The 19,401-nt window shown below is 42.5% G+C and overlaps 1 protein-coding gene across 1 annotated transcript in view; it reads right to left on the bottom strand.

Annotated features, from left to right (window-relative positions):
* Positions 1 to 34: 34 nt before the first annotated feature.
* Positions 35 to 19,401, bottom strand: part of LOC110492107 (inactive dipeptidyl peptidase 10) — a 34,657-nt gene continuing 15,290 nt past the window's right edge. The window contains exons 6-25 of the mRNA XM_036947035.1: positions 17,394 to 17,446; positions 16,701 to 16,782; positions 16,183 to 16,303; positions 15,507 to 15,661; positions 15,283 to 15,380; positions 15,031 to 15,154; positions 14,673 to 14,714; positions 14,438 to 14,542; positions 14,035 to 14,126; positions 9,161 to 9,208; positions 8,095 to 8,213; positions 7,947 to 7,994; positions 7,637 to 7,735; positions 4,413 to 4,479; positions 3,918 to 4,112; positions 3,758 to 3,812; positions 3,510 to 3,609; positions 3,358 to 3,416; positions 1,180 to 1,252; positions 35 to 1,035 (exon numbers count right to left, since the gene is read on the bottom strand). Coding sequence (XP_036802930.1) covers positions 812 to 1,035; positions 1,180 to 1,252; positions 3,358 to 3,416; positions 3,510 to 3,609; positions 3,758 to 3,812; positions 3,918 to 4,112; positions 4,413 to 4,479; positions 7,637 to 7,735; positions 7,947 to 7,994; positions 8,095 to 8,213; positions 9,161 to 9,208; positions 14,035 to 14,126; positions 14,438 to 14,542; positions 14,673 to 14,714; positions 15,031 to 15,154; positions 15,283 to 15,380; positions 15,507 to 15,661; positions 16,183 to 16,303; positions 16,701 to 16,782; positions 17,394 to 17,446 — 1,959 coding nt within the window. The 3' untranslated portion in view covers positions 35 to 811. The remainder of the gene's footprint in view (positions 1,036 to 1,179; positions 1,253 to 3,357; positions 3,417 to 3,509; positions 3,610 to 3,757; positions 3,813 to 3,917; positions 4,113 to 4,412; positions 4,480 to 7,636; positions 7,736 to 7,946; positions 7,995 to 8,094; positions 8,214 to 9,160; positions 9,209 to 14,034; positions 14,127 to 14,437; positions 14,543 to 14,672; positions 14,715 to 15,030; positions 15,155 to 15,282; positions 15,381 to 15,506; positions 15,662 to 16,182; positions 16,304 to 16,700; positions 16,783 to 17,393; positions 17,447 to 19,401) is intronic.

Genomic DNA, 19,401 nt, shown 5'->3' with positions numbered 1-19,401 from the left:
TGGGGAGCTTTTCCAGGAAACTCACTAAACAATATTGCAAATGAGGACTTGATTCTTTATTGTAAGGGTTTAGTCAAACAAACAAAAAGGAAACATTTCAAGTCGGGCATTCAATTGCAAACAGACTACATGCAGTGCACCATGGATGTTCCATGGCTTTGATTGGGAGGTGTTGCAGTACACAATACAATGAACAACAAAGTATACATGACTTCAAATTAAATCAAGAAAAACATAACTAACTAGCATGGGAAATACAAAGTCTATAACATCTGCAAGATTGGATACATCTCAGAGTTTGCATGGTGAATGAATAGGCTTGTAAACATATAATGTATTTGGCACATTTAAATGACAGTAGGCCCCTTCTGTATATGCATTACATAACAGCATAACAGGCTGATTTGAACCAAATTAGGATCTGCAGGATAACAAAACATGAACGAATAGTAAACCACTTTACTTCATGCAGCCATTACGACATGCATGTTTAGACTATTTTGTAAACATTATGTAGAATCAACATTAAGACCTGGCCACGGTCACTTCTTTGATAATGGATCAACACAATGTAAACAATCAGCGCAGACTCAATTCAAACAGCACAAACAAAATAAATGCTATATTCCCAAAGTTACTCATAAGTGGTACAGTAGGCTCAGCTGTGATCTGATATTCTTGGTCCATCTCCACTCCGGTGTTCTTGCTGTGGGAAGAGACTAGTGTCTAGTAGTAGTCTGACCTGGGGTAATGCATAGGAGAGTAGTCCTCACTTCTCAGTATGTCTCTTCAGTACCAGAGGTGGGAGTACTTAGTCGTCCTCCTCATCCTCATCTGGCTCCTCTATGGAGGCCAGGAGGGGGTTATGTCTCAGGCAGGTCTGGAGGTAGTGCACCAGGGTCTGTTGAAAATGCTGGATGCTACGCTGCTCTCTCAGGGTGTGGCCCTCGTCTGGGTACAGCTGCAAGGAGTAGTTGGCCTCTACCTTCACCAGACGGCTCAGGAGCTCCGCACTGTGCTGGAAGTGAACCCGTGCTGCATGCCCAAAGCCAAACAAACACACGAGACACACAATAACACAAATTATCAAGTAAGCAGGTCAGGTATTCATCAGTAGAATTTAATATTTCTGAAAAAACATGGACAAATGTAGATGTTAAAAGCAAAGCAAAGTCTCACCGTCTGCAGTCCCATGTAGTAAGAGGAAGTTCTCATCTTTAAGCTTGTGAACATCTTCCAATACAGAGGCCGTCTGAGGGGTCACAACAGAGACAGGAAGGACATTATAACATTACTCTGGACCCTGATCTCTCTTTTGACAAACATATCAAGACTGTTTCAAGGACAGCTTTTATCCTTCTACGTAAACATTGCAAAAATCTGAAACTTTATATCCAAAAATGATGCAGAAAAAAGTATCCATGATTTTGTCACTTCTAGATTAGACTACTGCAATGCTCTACTTTCCGGCTACCCGGATAAAACACTAAATAAACTTCAGTTAGTACTAAACACGGCTGCTAGAATCTTGACTAGAACCAAATAATTTGATCATATTACTCCAGTGCTAGCCTCTCTACACTGGCTTCCTGTTAAGGCTAGGGCTGATTTCAAGGTTTTACTGCTAACCTACAAAGCATTACATGGGCTTGCTCCTACCCATCTCTCCGATTTGGTCCTGCCATACATACCTACATGTACGCTACGGTCCCAAGATGCAGGCATCCTTATTGTCCCTAGAATTTCTAAGCAAACAGTTGGAGGCAGGGCTTTCTCCTATAGAGCTTCATTTTTATGGAATTGTCTGCCTATCCATGTGAGAGACGCATACTCTGTCTCAACCTTTAAGTCTTTATTGAAGACTCATCTCTTCAGTAGGTCCTATGATTGAGTGTAGTCTGGCCTAGGGGTGTGAAGGTGAACGGAAAGGCACTGGAGCGACGAACCGCCCTTGCTGTCTCTGCTGTCTTATCCGGTTTCCTGTGTGAATTTAAGTATGCTCCCTCTAACTCTCTCTCTCTTTTCTCTCGAAGGACCTGAGCCCTAGGACCATGCCTCAGGACTACCTGGCCTGATGACTCCTTGCTGTCCCCAGTCCACCTGCTGTCCCGGGTCCACCTGCTGCTGCTCCAGTTTCAACTGTTCTGCCTGTGGCTATGGAACCCTGACCTGTTCACTGGGCGTGCTACCTTGTCCCGGACCTGCTGTTTTCAACTCTCTCTCTCTACCGCACCTGCTGTCTCTAACTCTGAATGATCGGCTATGAAAAGCTAACTGACATTTACTCCTGAGGTGCACCCTCGACAACCACTGTGATTATTATTATTTGACCCTGCTGGTCATCTGTGAACGTCTGAACATCTTGGCCATGTACTGTTATAATCTTTACCCTTGCACAGCCAGAAGAGGACTGGCCACCCCTCCGGGCCTGGTTCCTCTATAGGTTTCTTCAATGGTTCCTGCCTTTCTAGGGAGTTTTTCCTAGCCACTGTGCTGCATTGCCTGATGTTTGGGGTTTTAGGCTGGGTTTCTGTACAACACTTTGTGACATCAGCTGATGTAAAAAGGGCTTTATAAATACATTTGATTGATTGATTGATTGATTGAACAATTAATCAAATGGCCACCCGAACTACTTGCATTGACACCCCCCCCCCCCCCCCCCCCCCTTTGTTATTTGGTTATTTAGATTTATTTAAAAAGGCAAGTCAGTTTAGAACTAATTCTTATTTACAATGACAGACTACCCCGGCCAAACCCTAACCTGGATGACGCTGGGCAAATTGTGCACCAACCTATGGGACTCCCAATCACAGCCGTTTGTGATACAGCCTGGAATCGAACCAGGCTCTGTAGTGACGCCTTTAGCACTGAGATGCAGTACCTTAGACCGCTGCACCACTCAGGAGCCCCCAGCAGTGTAAAAACTTGGGAGTTTTCACACTGCTGATACTCGCTGTTTATGCATAGTCACTTTACCCCTACCTACACGTACAAATTACCTCGACTAACCTGTACCCCTGCACATTGACTCGGTACCTGTACCCCCTGTATATAGCCTCATTATTATTATTTTATTGTCTTACTTTTTATTTAGTAAATATTTTCCTAACTCTATTTTCTTAAAACTGCATTGTTGGTTAAGGGTTTGTAAGTAAGGTTGTATCACATCCGGTCGTGATTGGAAGTCCCATAGGGCAGCGCAAAATTGGCCTAGCGCTGTCCAGGTTTGGCCGGGGTAGGCCGTCATTGTAAATAAGAATTTGTTCTGAACTGACTTGCCGAGTTAAATAAAGGTAAAATGTTATTTAATAAAAAGTAAGCATATTGGTGTTTGTGGGTAAAGATGATCCTCACCAAGTATGTGTGCTCCTCCTTAGCTGGGGGACCTAGATACCTCTCTGAAAAGGCAGCATCTATAAATGGTAGAACAAGTGTGCTAAGAATTAATGGTTGTTCTGTGCTAGTAGGTTTGACACTATTGTAATGATGATACGGTCTTCACTCACTGTAGAGTTTGAAGTCTGTTATGGGAGCAACGGCGACTGCACATTTAAACAGCTGGTCAGATGCAGCTAGCATCTTGAGGGATAAATAACCACCAAATGCCTGTAGAGAATAACATGAGCAACATAAAACAAAAATACTTATGATTTATGCTTTTGCAACATTATGTACAGTATATGGAACCGATGTGTGCACTTGGTCAGATGACCAGATAACATTGTTTCAATGTTTTCTTAGTAAACAAAGTAACCTTGCCATACAGGGCAATCCGCCGATCATCAATGTAAGGCAATTGCATCAACCACCTGTGGGGGGCCAAACAAAAAACATCATAGTTAATATGTACATTATGTAACCATTTTTAGTATATATAAAATCAAAGCCCATAACATTGTAGGTTGGTAACTAACTCCACGACTCCTAGTTGATCTTTGACTCTGAAGGAGCTGAGCTTGCGAGGATCCACACTGCTGATCTTCTGCCCCCAGCCGACGCCACTCCTTCCATCCACCCAGGCTAAGGCCACGTCATGAGTACTAGCAAGCACCTCAGGCCATCCCATAGCAAACTCCTCCGTCACCGACTGACTGCCTGGAACTCCATCCCTGCGTGACAACAAGAGGAACAGGGTGAGCTGGTTTGGACAAAAATGTCAATTTGGAAGGACTGAGCAAAGGGCAGGGGTTAGAGATTGTAAATGGGATGTGGAAGCCAAACAAGTGAATTAGTGGTTTAGCCTGTTGGTCAACAATGGGGAAATCAATGTCTGTTCAAATTTACGTAATAGGCCGTAAAACTGTGAAAGTGAATCCTTGATATTGGCTCATGTTATGAGGCTTAATACCATACCATTAGCATGTTATAACACCATTGATGAGCTTAATTTATAATGCATACTAACTTACACAATGATGAGGAGAGGGAGCAGCTTGGCCTCATACCTCTGGGGCATAGACAGCTTCAGGTGCAGATCTAAATGAAAACAAACAAAGGTGGGCCCACACTCAGTCTCAGCTGAGATATAGAATATATACATACGCTACCGTTCAACAGCTTAGAAATGTCCTTGTTTTTGAAAGAAAATCACATTTTTTCCCCATTAAAATAACATCACATTTATCAGAAATACAGTGTAGACATTGTTAATGTTGTAAATGACTATTGTAGCTGGAAACTATCTACAAAGGCAATCAGAGGCCATTATCAGAAACCATCACTCCTGTGTTCTAATGGCATGTTGTGTTAGCTAATCCAAGTTTATCATTTTAAAAGGCTAATTGATCATTAGAAAACCCTTTTGCAATTATGTTAGCACAGCTGAAAACTGTTGTCCTGATTTAAATAAGCAATAAAACTGGCCTGCTTTAGACTAGTTGAGTATCTGGATCATCAGGCCGCAAAACCTGACGGTCCTGGTGGGCATCTCTATTCCCGCGGTGGCTCTGGTGCAGGGCGTAGACCCCCTCCGCCTCTGGCGCCCACCACTTTGGTGGCACCTCTGGTGCGAGGACCCTAGTCACTGACCCCGGACTGGGGACCCTCATTGCGTTGTAATTGTAATCCATGGTTTCTGTTTGGGGTATGTACTGTATGTACGGTCACTGTGGGGACGACGTCATCGATGCATTTATTGATGAAGTCAAGGACAGATGTGGTGTACTCCTCAATGCCATTGGAGGAATCCCGGAACATGTTCCAGTCTGTGCTAGCAAAACAGTCCTGTAGCTTAGCATCTGCTTCATCTGACCACTTCTTTATTGATCCCGTCACCGGTGCTTCCTGCTTTAATTTTTGCATGTAAACCGGAATTAGGAGAATAGAATTATGGTCAGATTTGCCAAATGGAGGACGAGGGAGAGCTTTGTATGCGTCTCTGTGTGTGGAGTATAGTTTGTCCAGAGTTCTTTTCCCTCTGGTTTCACATTTAACATGTGGTGGTATGAAAACAGCTACAAAGAATATAGATGAAAATTCTCTCGGTAGGTAATGTGGTCTGCAGCTTATCCTGAGAAACTCTACCTCAGGCGAGCAATGGCTCAAGACTTCCTTAGATATCGTGCACCAGCTGTTGTTTACAAAAATACATACACTGGTCTTACCAGACGACGCTGTTCTATCCTGCCGGTACATCATATAATCAGCCAGCTGTATGAGTCACGCTTCCCCGTCTGGCAGTCCGACGAACTAATCTGGGTTTGGCGAGTGCCAGGAGAACGCTATCTGCCCCAATACTTAGTGCCAAATGTAAAACTGGGTGGAGGAGGAATAACGGTCTGTGGTTGTTTTTCATGGTTCGGGCTAGGCCCCTTAGTTTCAGTGAAGGGAAATCTTAACACTACAGCATTCAATGAGATTCTAGACAAATCTGTGTTTCCAACTTTGTGGCAACAGTTTGGGGAAGCCCTTTCCTGTTTCAGCATGACAATGTCCCTGTGCACAAAGAGCGGTCCATACAGAAATGGTTTGTCGAGATCAGTGTGGAAAAACTTGACTGGCATGCACAAAGCCCTGACTTCAACCTCATTGAACATCTTTGGGATGAAACGGAATGCCGACTGCGAGCCAGGCCTAATCGCCCAACATCCATGCCCAAACTCACTAATGCTCTTGGTGGCTGAATGGAAGCAAGTCCCCGCAGCAATGTTCCAACATCTAGTAAAATCCTTCCCAGATGAGTGGAACCTGTTATAGCAGCAAAGGGGGGGGGGGGGGGGGGATCAACTCAATATTAATGCCCATGATTTTGGAATGAGATGTTTGACGAACAGGTGTCCACATACTTTTGGTCAAGTAGTGTATAGAGAGATATGTTCAAACTTCATCTAATAGCCAGGGTGTTTATTTGCTTCAATCACTGAACACAACTGGTGCTTTTTAGAGACAGGCTTCTATTTGAGCCAGGCGTCTGTTTCCTTAATAATGCACAAATCTTTTGCTCAGTAAAAGGTTGAAAAGACTACCGCACTGTTTACTGTGACCAGTGTGACCAGTATAAACATCAGAACAAACCCATAGCAGTCGCTATTCACCCCCGATTTCATGTTTCCGCACCACACTTTCACTTGTTGCACCTTGTCGTGCCTTGTACCTCCTGTAGTTGCAGCAAGATCACAGCAGATAGACTTCAGAATTCAATGCTTGTCCTGGTCCCCAGGATGTCAGGAGATGCCTTCAACACCATCCACTAGGGGCCACGTGAGTACGTATTACTTTATTTTTAACCATCAAATTATTTTCTGTTTTGACAACATTAACCCTTACCTACTTTCACTTCACCCATAGACATTTATTCCCACACTGCTGTTTCATCCATGGCAATGATGTTGCTCTCCTTCATCTTCTTTTGTAAAATGTTTATGGTGCTCTTCAACAATTAATTTAGACGCAGCGTTTATTTGCTGAAATGCGTGCTGATGCCCGACAATCAAAAGGGACAGGCTGCTATTCAAGACTCAAGAGTTTAATTGAAGTTTTACGGTACACTGTAGCAGAGCTCATCAGTATTCTCCCCCTGAAATCTGTGTGCGCTAAACTAAAGCACTAGTAAATGAACTCCCCCGAGTCATGTGCGTCATTGTAACAATGAGTTAGTTCATTGAGTATGTGTGCAGTGCACACACCCACACACACACAAAAAGCACACACACGCAACCGCAACCGCACGCACACACACACACACACAAAAAGCACACACACGCAACTGCAACCGCACGCACACACACACACACACACACACAAAAAGCACACACACGCAACCGCAACCGCACACACACACACACACACACACACGAAAAGCACACACACGCAACCGCACACACACACACACACACACACAAAAAGCACACACAAGCAACCGCGCACACACACACACACACACACACACAGTCCTCCCCGGAGAGCATGAATCAGGCACTCGCTCCCATGGAGCCCTAATCAGCTAATTAAAGAAAGTATTTTCTTGATGGGCATGCTTCTATATTTGGCTTGTTATTTAGAGGCCTGATATAACTGGAACTAGTTTGTTCTGTGACCATTTGAACCCCAAACAGTCTCTGTTTTGTTATGTTAGTTAATATGAATGATCATTTTAGACTGTGACTATGGGTCCAGAGTGATATCACACGCTTACCGTGGTTGTCTGCTGTGAGGGTCTTGAAGACAGTCTCTGGGAGTCTCTTCCCATATAGGGCCTCAGAGAGAGGTGTGTTGTCCTCCAGAACTATGTATACTAAAGGAGATCATACAAACATATATTGACATTTATACAGCCTATTCACAGCTACTCCCCCTACCCATTTTCTGAAACTTGTTGTTCACTACCGGTTCACTACCGGTTATGTTTGTTTGTACATACTGCTCTCTACTGGCCACTGTCAAAAGTGTCTGATGGTAGAAAAAGTGGAGCAGGCTAGTCAGAGAAACCAGACTGTATAACTCACTGGAGGGGTCCTTAGTGCTGTGAACTGTCACCTTGGGGACTCCGGGGCCTGGAGAAACAATGATCAAAGACAATGAAAAGGAAAACGTACATATTTGATTATCCTTGATTCAAGCAGGAGGATGTGCTTGTGTGTGTGGGGCACCTACCAAGACAATAAAGTGTGAAATATGTCTGATTGGGGCTGAACTCTGCTTTGAAAAAGCTGCAACCATCTAGAAGGTAGCAGGTCAGACACTGGCGTTGAAAGATCCCTTCGAGGTCCACACTGAGAGAGAGGAAGACAACAGAGTGACCAAATACCTTAAAGAACTAATGGATCTGAAACTATTCAGCTGTCCCAATCAATATCTTACTAAGGTTGTAAATTACACCTTAATTAAACAATAATACATTGATAGAAATGCTAAAATGAATTACTGAGTCGACTTCTCAAGCGAGAATACGACTGACTTCTCAAACAAGAATACGACTCTTCCAAGGTTGAAAATAAGGGTACAAGGGTACCAAAAAAGAATGCATACACCTTCCCCAGAAAACCCACTTTAAACCACACCTTTCTCTCCCTCTGCTCTATCATCTAGCGAGGCCCAAAGCAGAGTAATAAAAAAACTATATATAACATATAAGGTGAATGAACCTGGGGAGCTGAGCACATTAATCACAGGTTGTGGATCAGTCTTTATGCCTGCGTCCCAAATGGCACCCTATTCCCGATACAGCGCACTACTTTTGACCAAGGCCCATTAGGACTCTGGTCCAAAGTAGTGCACTATATAGGTAATAAGGAGCAGTTTGGGACGCATTCTCTACCACAGCACTGAGTTGGCTTGGTCCCCTCTCTGATAAATGTGTTAGGTGGGCAGTCTGCCTAAAGCGCACTGGAGAGGAATGGCTTCAGCTGCTGCGCTATATAACCCTTCAGCTCACACCTCACTTCTCTGACCATCCACCTTCTCATGAAACCCAAAAGCTGTTGAGCCACCATTGCTTTGACTTGAATTTCACGTAACTCGTTTTGTTTTCGTTGGCTGCCAAACGAATATCTTTGTCTTAAAAATCGGAAATTACATTCCGTAAAACAAGGGTATGTTTTAATAACTAAAAAGTATTGTTTTGGGATATAAAGCCAATTTGACTTCATCAGTCAAAGCCAGCACGCCTTCAAAGGAGGAAATTCGGGATCAAATCGTTTTTGACAGGGGATGGCCTCACCTGTACAGATGTCTGCTCTGTCTGGATTCTTCTGTGCTGAGGAAGTAGCTGCAAACGGAGAAGACATAGTGATGCAGTCAATAGGAAACAGTCAATCAACTCCCATCTTCCAGGACCGCTGAATGTGGAGATACTGTATGTTAGTCCATCTGGTATTTATGATTTACATGCTTCACTCAACAAATTCATGGTATCAGTTGATTCGCAGACACTCTCAATAAGGGTGAATTACAGAACATGTCCAGTGATTTGAGTCTCACTTTGACTCCATTGTCTATACAGCAGAATGTACAGTATATAAATGCTGTGCAGTATGAGTGTCTTGCTTGGAGGCAAACAGCCATGCCAGCCACCACATGGGCAATTCCCAGCTAGCACATTTGGTTCCTTGGAAGTTGTGGGAAGGTATGTTTTTGGATTCACATTGGTTGTGGGAACGAAGCCATGAATTTCCTGACTGGTAAAACTGAACGTTTTGTAAACATTTTGTAAACGTTTTGTAAACGTTTTGAAAACAGAAGTGATCATTTCTCCTGTTCTGGGAACATATATTTTTAGGTTGCAGGGAGGTTCTAAGAACATTTTACTCTGGTTCCCTTAAAGTTTTCCTATATGTTATTTGGTGGCTTTCAAAATACTTCCGTAAAACTTTCACTGAATATTTCAATAAGACTTTTAATAACACTTCTACCTTATTTTGAATACACTTTTCTGAATCCTCAAGCACACATAATTCCTCTCTTTTTTCTTTCTTTCTTTCTTTCTTTCTTTCTTTCTCTCTCTCTCGGAGGACCTGAGCCCTAGGACCATGCCTCAGCACTACCTGGCCTGATGACTCCTTGCTGTCCCCAGTCCACCTGGTCGTGCTGCTGCTCCAGTTTAAACTATTCTGCCTGCGGCTATGGAACCCTGACCTGTTCACCGGACGTGCTACCTGTCCCAGACCTGCTGTTTTCAGCTCTCTAGAGACAGCAGGAGTGGTAGAGATACTCTGAATGATCGGCTATGAAAAGCCAACTGACATTTACTCCTGAGGTGCTGACCTGTTGTACCCTCGACCACCACTGTGATTATTATTTGACCCTGCTGGTCATCTATGAACATTTGAACATCTTGGCAATGCTCTGTTATAATCTCAACCCAGCACCGCCAGAAGAGGACTGACATAGCCTGGTTCCTCTCTAGGTTTCTTTCTAGGTTCTGGCCTTTCTAGGGAGATTTTGCTAGCCACCGTGCTTCTACACCTGCATTGCTTGCTGTTTGGGGTTTTCGGCTGGGTTTCTGTACAGCACTTTGTGACATCAGCTGATGTAAGAAGGGCTTTATAATTAAATTTGATTGATTGACGTAGAAATACATTTCCTTAGGCATTAATCATGCAAATACATGTATTTTTTTTTGTGACATGGCGTTTGTGAAATTTGAAACTATGCTCTTCTGTTCTCTATCCATGGAATTAGTCCACTGTGTTACCAGAATGGAGCTAGGGCGCATGTTTTTTACACATACAAAGCTGTTAATTTTAGTCTATTCAAACAAACCCCATTTCAAAGGAAACAAGCACTCATTAAGATCAGGTGTGGCCAATTAGTGGGCGTGGCCAACACACTTAACAAGATAGAATTTTGTTGATGCTGAGAATGGAATGTATGTTTTTAAATAACATTCTTAGAACGTTGTTACTCTGAATGTTACTAAAGTATTCTTGTGTTTTTTATGGAAAGTTTTCTTCATGTTATGAGAATGGAATTTTTTGTTAATAAATGTGAATGAATATATATATATATTTTTTTTACATTCCCACAATGTATAACATTCTCGGAACAATTTGAGAACATGACTTTAACAGAACCATTAGGAAATCTGTAGGAAACGTTATGCTGAAATACTGAAATTCCCACAGAAGAACATTGTTTCTTAACGTTCCATTAACTATTTGAGAACATTCCCAATGTCAAACCAGTTGGAGAACGTTCGTAGAACATTACCAAAATTGAAATTAAACGTAATCATGTTTGAACTTTTCAGAAACATTCTGTTAAAGTAAATGAAATACCAAAATCTAATTTTCATTAAATGTGCAGAAAATGTTCTACAGCCAAGCAACTATTCTGCACCATTCCCAGAAAGTTGTGGGAATGTTGTATGCTAAACAACCATAGGACAACCACGCTCTCACCAAGCTCTAAGAAACAAATGGTTCTCAGAACGTTATGTGCTAGCTGGGTTGGGACTTTGTGCAACCATCTGGCTACACCTTCCGGTTCCCATCATGCTCCATGAGGATGATGCTAGCACACACCCACGCACACGCACACACACTACACCTCAATTTGTCTAAGCATGAAGGACTTGTGCCCCGAGCCTGGTACTGACAGAATAAAACAGTGGACCGCTCAGTCGAAGACCATCTAATCCTGTCTTGTTCAGTATCAGCTGACTTGATCTGAGCGAAAACAAAGCCAGATCTGTTTTAAGTGAATACTACATGTTGTCTTTAACTTAGATCCATGAACTTTTAGGGATCATGGGCTAGTTCTTTCAAATTGCAATAATACCCGTGTGTGTTTTTCTGTCCTAATCATCGTTCTACAACCGTAGCCTACTTGCAGGTTTGGGTAAGTTACTTTCTAAATATAATCTATTACAGTCACTAGTTAGTTTCCTGAACAACATTTTTTTCAGTGATGTAACTTTTGGATTACCAAAAGTCAATAACATAATCTGATTACTTTCAGTTACTTTTGATTATTTTCCCCTTAAGAGGCATTAGAAGAAGACAAAAAGGATCTATCAAACACATTTGGTGTATTATAGACTCGCTGACCACAATGCTGAATTGAATGTCATTGAGAAAACAGAAAAGTGTCATATTGTATTTTTTTTAGCAAACATCCTTTCTAAATGTAAAAGTAATCCAAGTAATCATCTAGTTTTTCAAAAGCATATGTAATCTCATAAAAATATGTTTGCTTGTAATGTAACTGATTAGTTACATAAAAAATAAGAAGATTACATGTAACTAACAACATGTAATCAGTTACTCCCCAACCCTGCCTACTTCTCACTTCTAATCATGCAAAGCAAATAAATATAAACCCATATCGTTTTAATGATAATTTCTGAGAATGGAATACTTTGCTCCAGCATTTAACTATGCCTGTATAAAATGTTAAATAGATGTGGGTTGATTCTAGCATCAAATTGCAGAGGCTCTCACATACAGCTGAAGTCGGAAGTTTACATACATTTAGGTTGGAGTCATTAAAACTTGTTTTTCAACCACTCCACAAATTTCTTGTTAACAAACTATAGTTTTGGCCAATCGGTTAGGATATCTACTTTGTGCATGACACAATACATTTTTCTAACAATTGTTTACAGACAGATTATTTCACTTGTAATTCACTGTGTCACAATTGCAGTGGGTGAGAAGGTTACATACACTAAGTTGACTGTGGCTTGGAAAATTCCAGAAAATGATGTCATGGCTTTTGAAGCTTCTATTGACATCATTTGAGTCATTTGGAGGTGTACCTGTGGATGTATTTCAAGGCCTACCTTCAAACTCAATGCCTCTTTGTTTAACATCATAGGAAAATAAAAATACATCAGCCAAGACCTTAGAAAAATAATTGTAGACCTCCACAAGTCTGTTTCATCCTTGGGAGCAATTTCCAAACGCCTGAAGGTACCACATTCATCTGTACAAACAATTGTACGCAAGTATAAACACCATGGGTCCACGCAGCCATCATACAGCTCAGGAAGGAAACGCGTTCTGTCTCCTAGAGATGAATGTACTTTGGAGCGAAAAGTGCAAATCAATCCCAGATCAACAGCAAAGGACCCTGTGAAGATGCTGGAGGAAACAGGTACAAAAGTATCTATATCCACAGTAAAACGAGTCCTATATCGACATAATCTGAAAGGCCGCTCAGCAAGGAAGAAGCCACTGCTACAAAACCGCCATAAAAAAGCCAGACTACGGTTTGCAACTGCACATGGAGACAAAGATCGTACTTTTTGGAGAAATGTTTTGAAACAAAAAAAAAATCTGTTTTGGCAATAATGACCATCGTTATTTTGGGCGGGAAAAGGGGGAGGCTTGCAACCAGAAGAACACCATCCCAACCGTGAAGCATGGGGGGAGGAAGCATCATGTTGTGGGGGTGCTTTGCTGCAGGAGGGACTGGTGCACTTCACAAAATAGATGGCATCATGAGGGAGTAAAATGATGTTTATATATTGAAGCAACATCAAGACGTCAGTCAGGAAGTTAAAGCTTGGTCGCAAATGGGTCTTCCAAATGGACAATGACCCCAAGCATACTTACAAAGTTGTGGCAAAATGGCTTAAGCACAACAAAGTCAAGGTGTTGGAGTGGCCATCACAAAGCCCTGACCTCAATCCCAAAGAACATTTGTGGGCAGAACTGAAAAAGCGTGTGCGAGCAAGGATGTCTACAAACCTGACTCGTTTACACCAGCTCTGTCAGGAGGAATGGGCCAAAATTCACCCAACTAATTGTGGGAAGCTTGTGGAAGGCTACACGAAACGTTTGACCCAAGTTAAACAATTTAAAGGCAATGCTAACAAATGCTAATTGAGTCTATGTAAACTTCTGACCCACTGGGAATATGATTAAAGAAATAGAAGCTGAAATAAATCATTCTCTCTATTATTATTCTGACATTTCACATTCTTAAAATAAAGTGGTGATCCTAACTGACCTAAAACAGGGAATTTTTACTCAGATTAAATGCCAGGAATTGTGGAAAAACAGAGTTACATTTTTTTGCGCTAAGGTGTATGTAAACTTCTGACTGTACATATTATGCTATGTAGCATCACACACAGGGGCTCTCACATACATTTTGCCGTTGTCCTCGTCCAGGGCACACAGCACAGTGACATCCCAGTTCCCGGACGTCAGAAAGCGAGGAGGGACAGAGGGGATGGCAGGCTGTGTCACATTGGAGGAGAGAGAAAGAGAGGGGGATGAATACAGAAACAGACAGACTGCCAGTGGAGAGGAGATGCCGAGAATAATATTGTCAGCGGAATGTAGAGTCATTCAGACACACGCAATTCAGATACATAGTCACATATACCTAAAATAATCACTGCCTAGACAAGACTTCAGTTCTCTGCTATTCAAATCTGTATAATCACATATTGTTGTATGTCACCCTGTTGAAGGCTTAACAAGCAGTCTGACGTTAAACCATTGGAGGATGACACAGAGGTGTTAAACTTTATTGCCCTCACACTGACCTGCGCAGGGAGACTGGCAATGTGGCGGAACTCCCCTCGGGCACCCTGCTTGGCTGGCAGTGTCAAATAAAACCAAGAGCCATCGGATGAAAACAATGGCACCTCCTGTTGGGCAAATGAGTCAGGCATGGTCAACAATAACAATCCAGGAAATATCACAAATGGGTCGATTGAGACTGTATCAAGGGTACCAGTTTCAATGAGTAGCAGATTTTGGGAAATGAGTGACGCCTACCTGTCGTTGGTTTTGCATTAAGTCCATGACCATAGTGTGTTTCTGTGGAATTAAAACAGAGATACAAAATAAAGAAAATGTATCAACATAATTAAGCAGCCAATGTTAATATTGTAATCAATCCATAAGGACTGGTTGGAGAGAGATGGTAGAGAAATGCTGCAGCGTGTCATTGGAAATTCATCACAGGAAGTATAATTGACCTTATTTAAGCTGGAAGGAAGAGATATGGTGGCTTAAGAAAATCAATCCAAACCCCCCAGTGTGTAAAGGAGATGAAAATGCTATAAAAGTAATGCATGGCAGCAGAGCGAGGAGACCCTATTGAATTACTGTGAAATAACCTTTGACCTCTCACCTCTGAACATGCCCCTGTGGTAGCCTCACACACACAGAGCTCTGATTGGTTCTGGGCCCGGTTCAACCAACGCACCACCAGACGAGTGCTGCTGATCCACTTCACCATGGAGATGTAGCTGTCTCTAGGGAGACATTTGAAGAAATAAAATACAAGAAAATAAAGTTTATTGGACAGTAAAATAAAATATAAACGTTAACAACATAGTCCTTAGTTGAGCTACAGTATGAAGTTATATTTTGGAGATGGTACCTGGCCCTGAGAGAGTCTGGAGGGATCATCTCTAGAGTGTGAGCTGGACCATAGAGATTCACCACAAAAAGGCTGACTGTGGGGATAGTGGAGCCAGCCTGTTCACACAGACACACAGGTTCAGACTATTACATTAGTATAACATTAGTTAGATGACATGACAGTCTTGGAGCTTTTACACATTGCATTATTGGTTAATTATATATTTTAAAATCAGTGTTTACCTTAGGGTAAGGAAAGAAAACATTGGAGGGATAGACTCCACCCAGGAAGTAAGGTATCTCCATTAAGGGTGTGGCAGAGTTGTTGATGGTGAAGTATGCCAAGCGAGCGCCATCTTTGGACCACCAGTGGGCAGAGTAAGTCAAGAGCACTTCCTCTGTAAACATTTTACAAGAGAACAAAGCAATCAGTTTCAATACACATTTGTTACTGATGGAAGTCCAAATGTTACACATTGCCAATAGTGCAAACAATGTATCAAAGTCATATATTATCTGCAATACCATACATCTCAGGGAACAGCTTTCAAAACGACAAACCTCATTTTGCAAACAGTTGGCAATTTTGGAACAGTTGGCAACAGTTGTCAATCAATGGCTATGATAGAGATAGGTTAAAGGAAAACTCCACCCAAAAACAATATTTTGGTCTTTGTTTCATTACTCCATTGTTGACATAGTCCCGAAATGTTTTGCTTGTCAGCACTCAAGTTTTCAAGATATGCGACTTTCAAAACACAGAAATCATGCAAAACGCAGCATCATACGCAGCAAAATGCATCATACAGGGATGAGTTCTGTATTTTGAAAGTTACTTATCTTAAAAACTTGGACTACTTAAACAAATAGAGTTGTTTTCCTTTAAGGTGTTAGTGGATGTTGCTGCAGTATCTCTTACCCTCATACATCCAGTCGGATAGACCATTGACCACCAGCCCCTCTCTGCCTGTGGATGTGAGGCGTAGGGGCTTACTGGTCATGGCTGGCTGGTAGTAGATATCTCCTTCAAACACATAGGCCTGGCAGCAACAGAGAGACAGTACTAATCCATTATCAAAGCAAGCAGATAGAGAGCTCAGTGTTGGCTGGCTGAATCAAATGTCCTGTTGACTCCAAGTGGGAATTCATCAGCCAGCCAAGTTAGAGGCCAATACATCTCAGCTTGCCACTGACTGAATGTGTTGAAGTGCCATTGGAACACAAACATTGCACTGAAAACACTTTACATTCATAACACATAATCATCCAATATTAATCTGCAACAAACACTGACATGTTGTTTTTTAATCATTATAACTCCAATATTAAACACAGATAAATAGAGGTGTTATAGATTTGTTGTGGTGTTAAACACATTTCCAGTCCACCAGACACTGTTGAGGTGGGATGCAGAATGAGTGAGAGCTGCTGCCTTACCAGCTGGTTCCCTTGCGGCCCCCAGGCTGCGTACTGTATCCCTGCCTTCTCCCCTGCTGGAGAGTTAAGCTCCAGCAGATCCCTGGGACAAACACAGAATCCCTCCATTAGGAACGAATGGCCTCTCTAAAGCCACTAGTGGATAACGGAGTAGAACGTAGATCCGTCCATGCCTGTTCATAAGCATTTGACAGGTATCGTAAAAAAGACAAGATGCAAATGCAAAACCATACAGAGATTGAGGTCGGTTCATGCAATGGATCAATACCTCTTTCAATGCATTGGAACAGCACTATGTTCCTCCAAAAACAGGCAGGCATCTTGTAACAAGACATAACCAGGCATTTCATTTTTTGTAAAATGAGCAGATCCTTCTGAATTTCTTTGAGAGGCCTTGATGCTCCTCACAAGGCCCAGGCTTTCATCCACAGATACAGGGGAGCTCTTGTTTACTGGTGAGCCAGCAGGTAGGAGGAATCTCTGGCTGTCAATTTCCCAGCTTACTCTGATAGTTTAAAGTCAGCGAGGACAATGTTAAGAGTAATGGATATGTCTGACATAACAGATGACGTTCAGATGAAAAGAGACACACTTGGAGGTGCTTGGTCAGTCGAGGCCAGGGCCCGCTTGCGTTGGCAATACACATGCCCAGTGCAGCCCATGCATTAGCATTCACGGATCTACAGTACCTACCCATTAGCCACATTGTAGATGGCATAGGATGCTGTAAAGGACTGAGAGAAAATCTGTTGGAGGTAGAGGACATGATGGGCACAGTGGTCCAGAGTTACTCAAGAACACACTCAATCTCAAGCACAGACACACGCATTACAGTTAGACCATAGGACAATCCAATTAAGTAAATAAACGGCCAACAATTCCATCAATCACATTGCATTGTCGCAAACATCAGTTCTAACTACCCAGTCAAACAGCGCAAACAATGATAACTCAGTCTCTCCTGACAGATAATAGGAGATATTAGAGGAATGATGTCATGTGAGGATGTGAAAGATAGGGAGTATGTCTTTCTCTAACCCCTAAGTAACATAAGTACAGCCAATATCCCTCAGATTGAAAAAGATCCAGAGTGGTAACTCATCTTGACAAGTGAGCAGCTCGGCAGGCTGAAGAGGACACTCCATTTCTAAAACAAAGACTTGAAGTGTGTTGTTTGCCCACTAGTTTCTGAAAGAAGCCAAAGGAAAAGCCTGGGAAAGCGTGTCCCTAATGTAATTGAATGTCACGTCTCCAGTAGCATACTTAACAGTGCAATTGGATTACTTCCCATATTGTTGGTCCTCTAAACCGAGAAACACAGAGAGGCAAAGGAGCATGACTGTAAAGAGAAGGGCTATGTTTCACACCAGAAAATGTCACCCTGAGAGAGAAAGGTCCCTTTCATTGCTTTTGAGGAAGAGGCCACTGCACCCAAAACAAAACACAATGACAACAGAAAACAGTTAGATCTGAAGAAAACTGAGGCACCGAGGTAAAGGATGAGGGTCTGAGCCAGAGGAGTTCACGGCTATTTAACAGGTCACAGAGCGAGCAGTGTGGTGGCAGTGTAACGAGACGAGTCCCTCCCGCTGGATGGAGGGGTGTCGCCTTATCATTCCGCACTCTGGTTAATTAGCTCTTTAGGAACTGTCTACAAAATAGACACAGGTGTGGCTCATCATTTATCATTAGGGGAGGGAAGAAGGATACTGAGTGCGAGGAGGGGACTGTGTGCGTACGTGTGTGGGTGTGTTTGTGTGTGGCCTTGCGTGGGTGCGCATGTGTGCGTGCGTCTGTCTCAGTGTGTGTGTGTGGGTGCATGTCTGAGAGCGTGCGTGTGTGTTACAGTTCCTGTGTGTGTTCGTGTGCAAGGGCCTTTGCGTGTATGTATCTGTGCTCACCCTTGTATGCGTGTCTAAGAGAAAGGGAATGAATTGTAATGTGGCCGTTAAGTAGGTAAGTCATAAATCTTTCCCCAGTGTTCCGCCAGATTGTTCTTCTGGCGGATTGTCCCCCCCCCCCCCCCCGCCATGACTTTACCCCAAATGGAGGAGCCACACTGTAAACAGACGAGACCAGCGTGTGTGGGCTCACTTGGGACCTGGCGACAATGGGACAGTAATGAGATTACAACGGTCCTTGTATGAGGCGAGATATTGGTAGGTATTGTTGCGCTGCAGTAGGGTCATTCCATCAATTAGGTACCTTTTGAGAAGTGTAACTTGATTATTATTATTTTTTTAAGTTAGATTGTACAACATTGTAACATTATGTCATAGAGAGCACATGTTGAACTTCATGAAAAACACTTTCCCCTCTCAAGAGGTTAGCTCCATTGGAATCAGGCATCCCACAGCAAAACAAGCTGAAATTCACTTATTTCATTCATCTGCTTGGACTGTCCTCATATTTAGCCTCGCAATGAAGTGTTGGACATTTTCTTTTCAGGACAACCTGGGCTGCAAGTAGAACACAAATGAATTTGACATAAACAGTTGCATGCACGAGTTTTATTGATAAACGTCAATAAAAACAAATTGGTCTGCCAAGCAAAAACCTGATAAAAAATGTATTTATATGAATGCTGTAAGAAGAAAAATGGTTTGCTCAATGGGAAATTAATATCCAACTAGTCAGTGACAACTGTGTGGAGTTTGACGTTTGAGACAGCAACTATGTGAGCTTATTACAGTATTATAGA

The sequence above is a fragment of the Oncorhynchus mykiss genome, chromosome 16, assembly GCF_013265735.2.
Source record: "Oncorhynchus mykiss isolate Arlee chromosome 16, USDA_OmykA_1.1, whole genome shotgun sequence".
NCBI lineage: Eukaryota > Metazoa > Chordata > Actinopteri > Salmoniformes > Salmonidae > Oncorhynchus > Oncorhynchus mykiss.
This window is presented reverse-complemented; position numbering and strand designations above follow the sequence as displayed.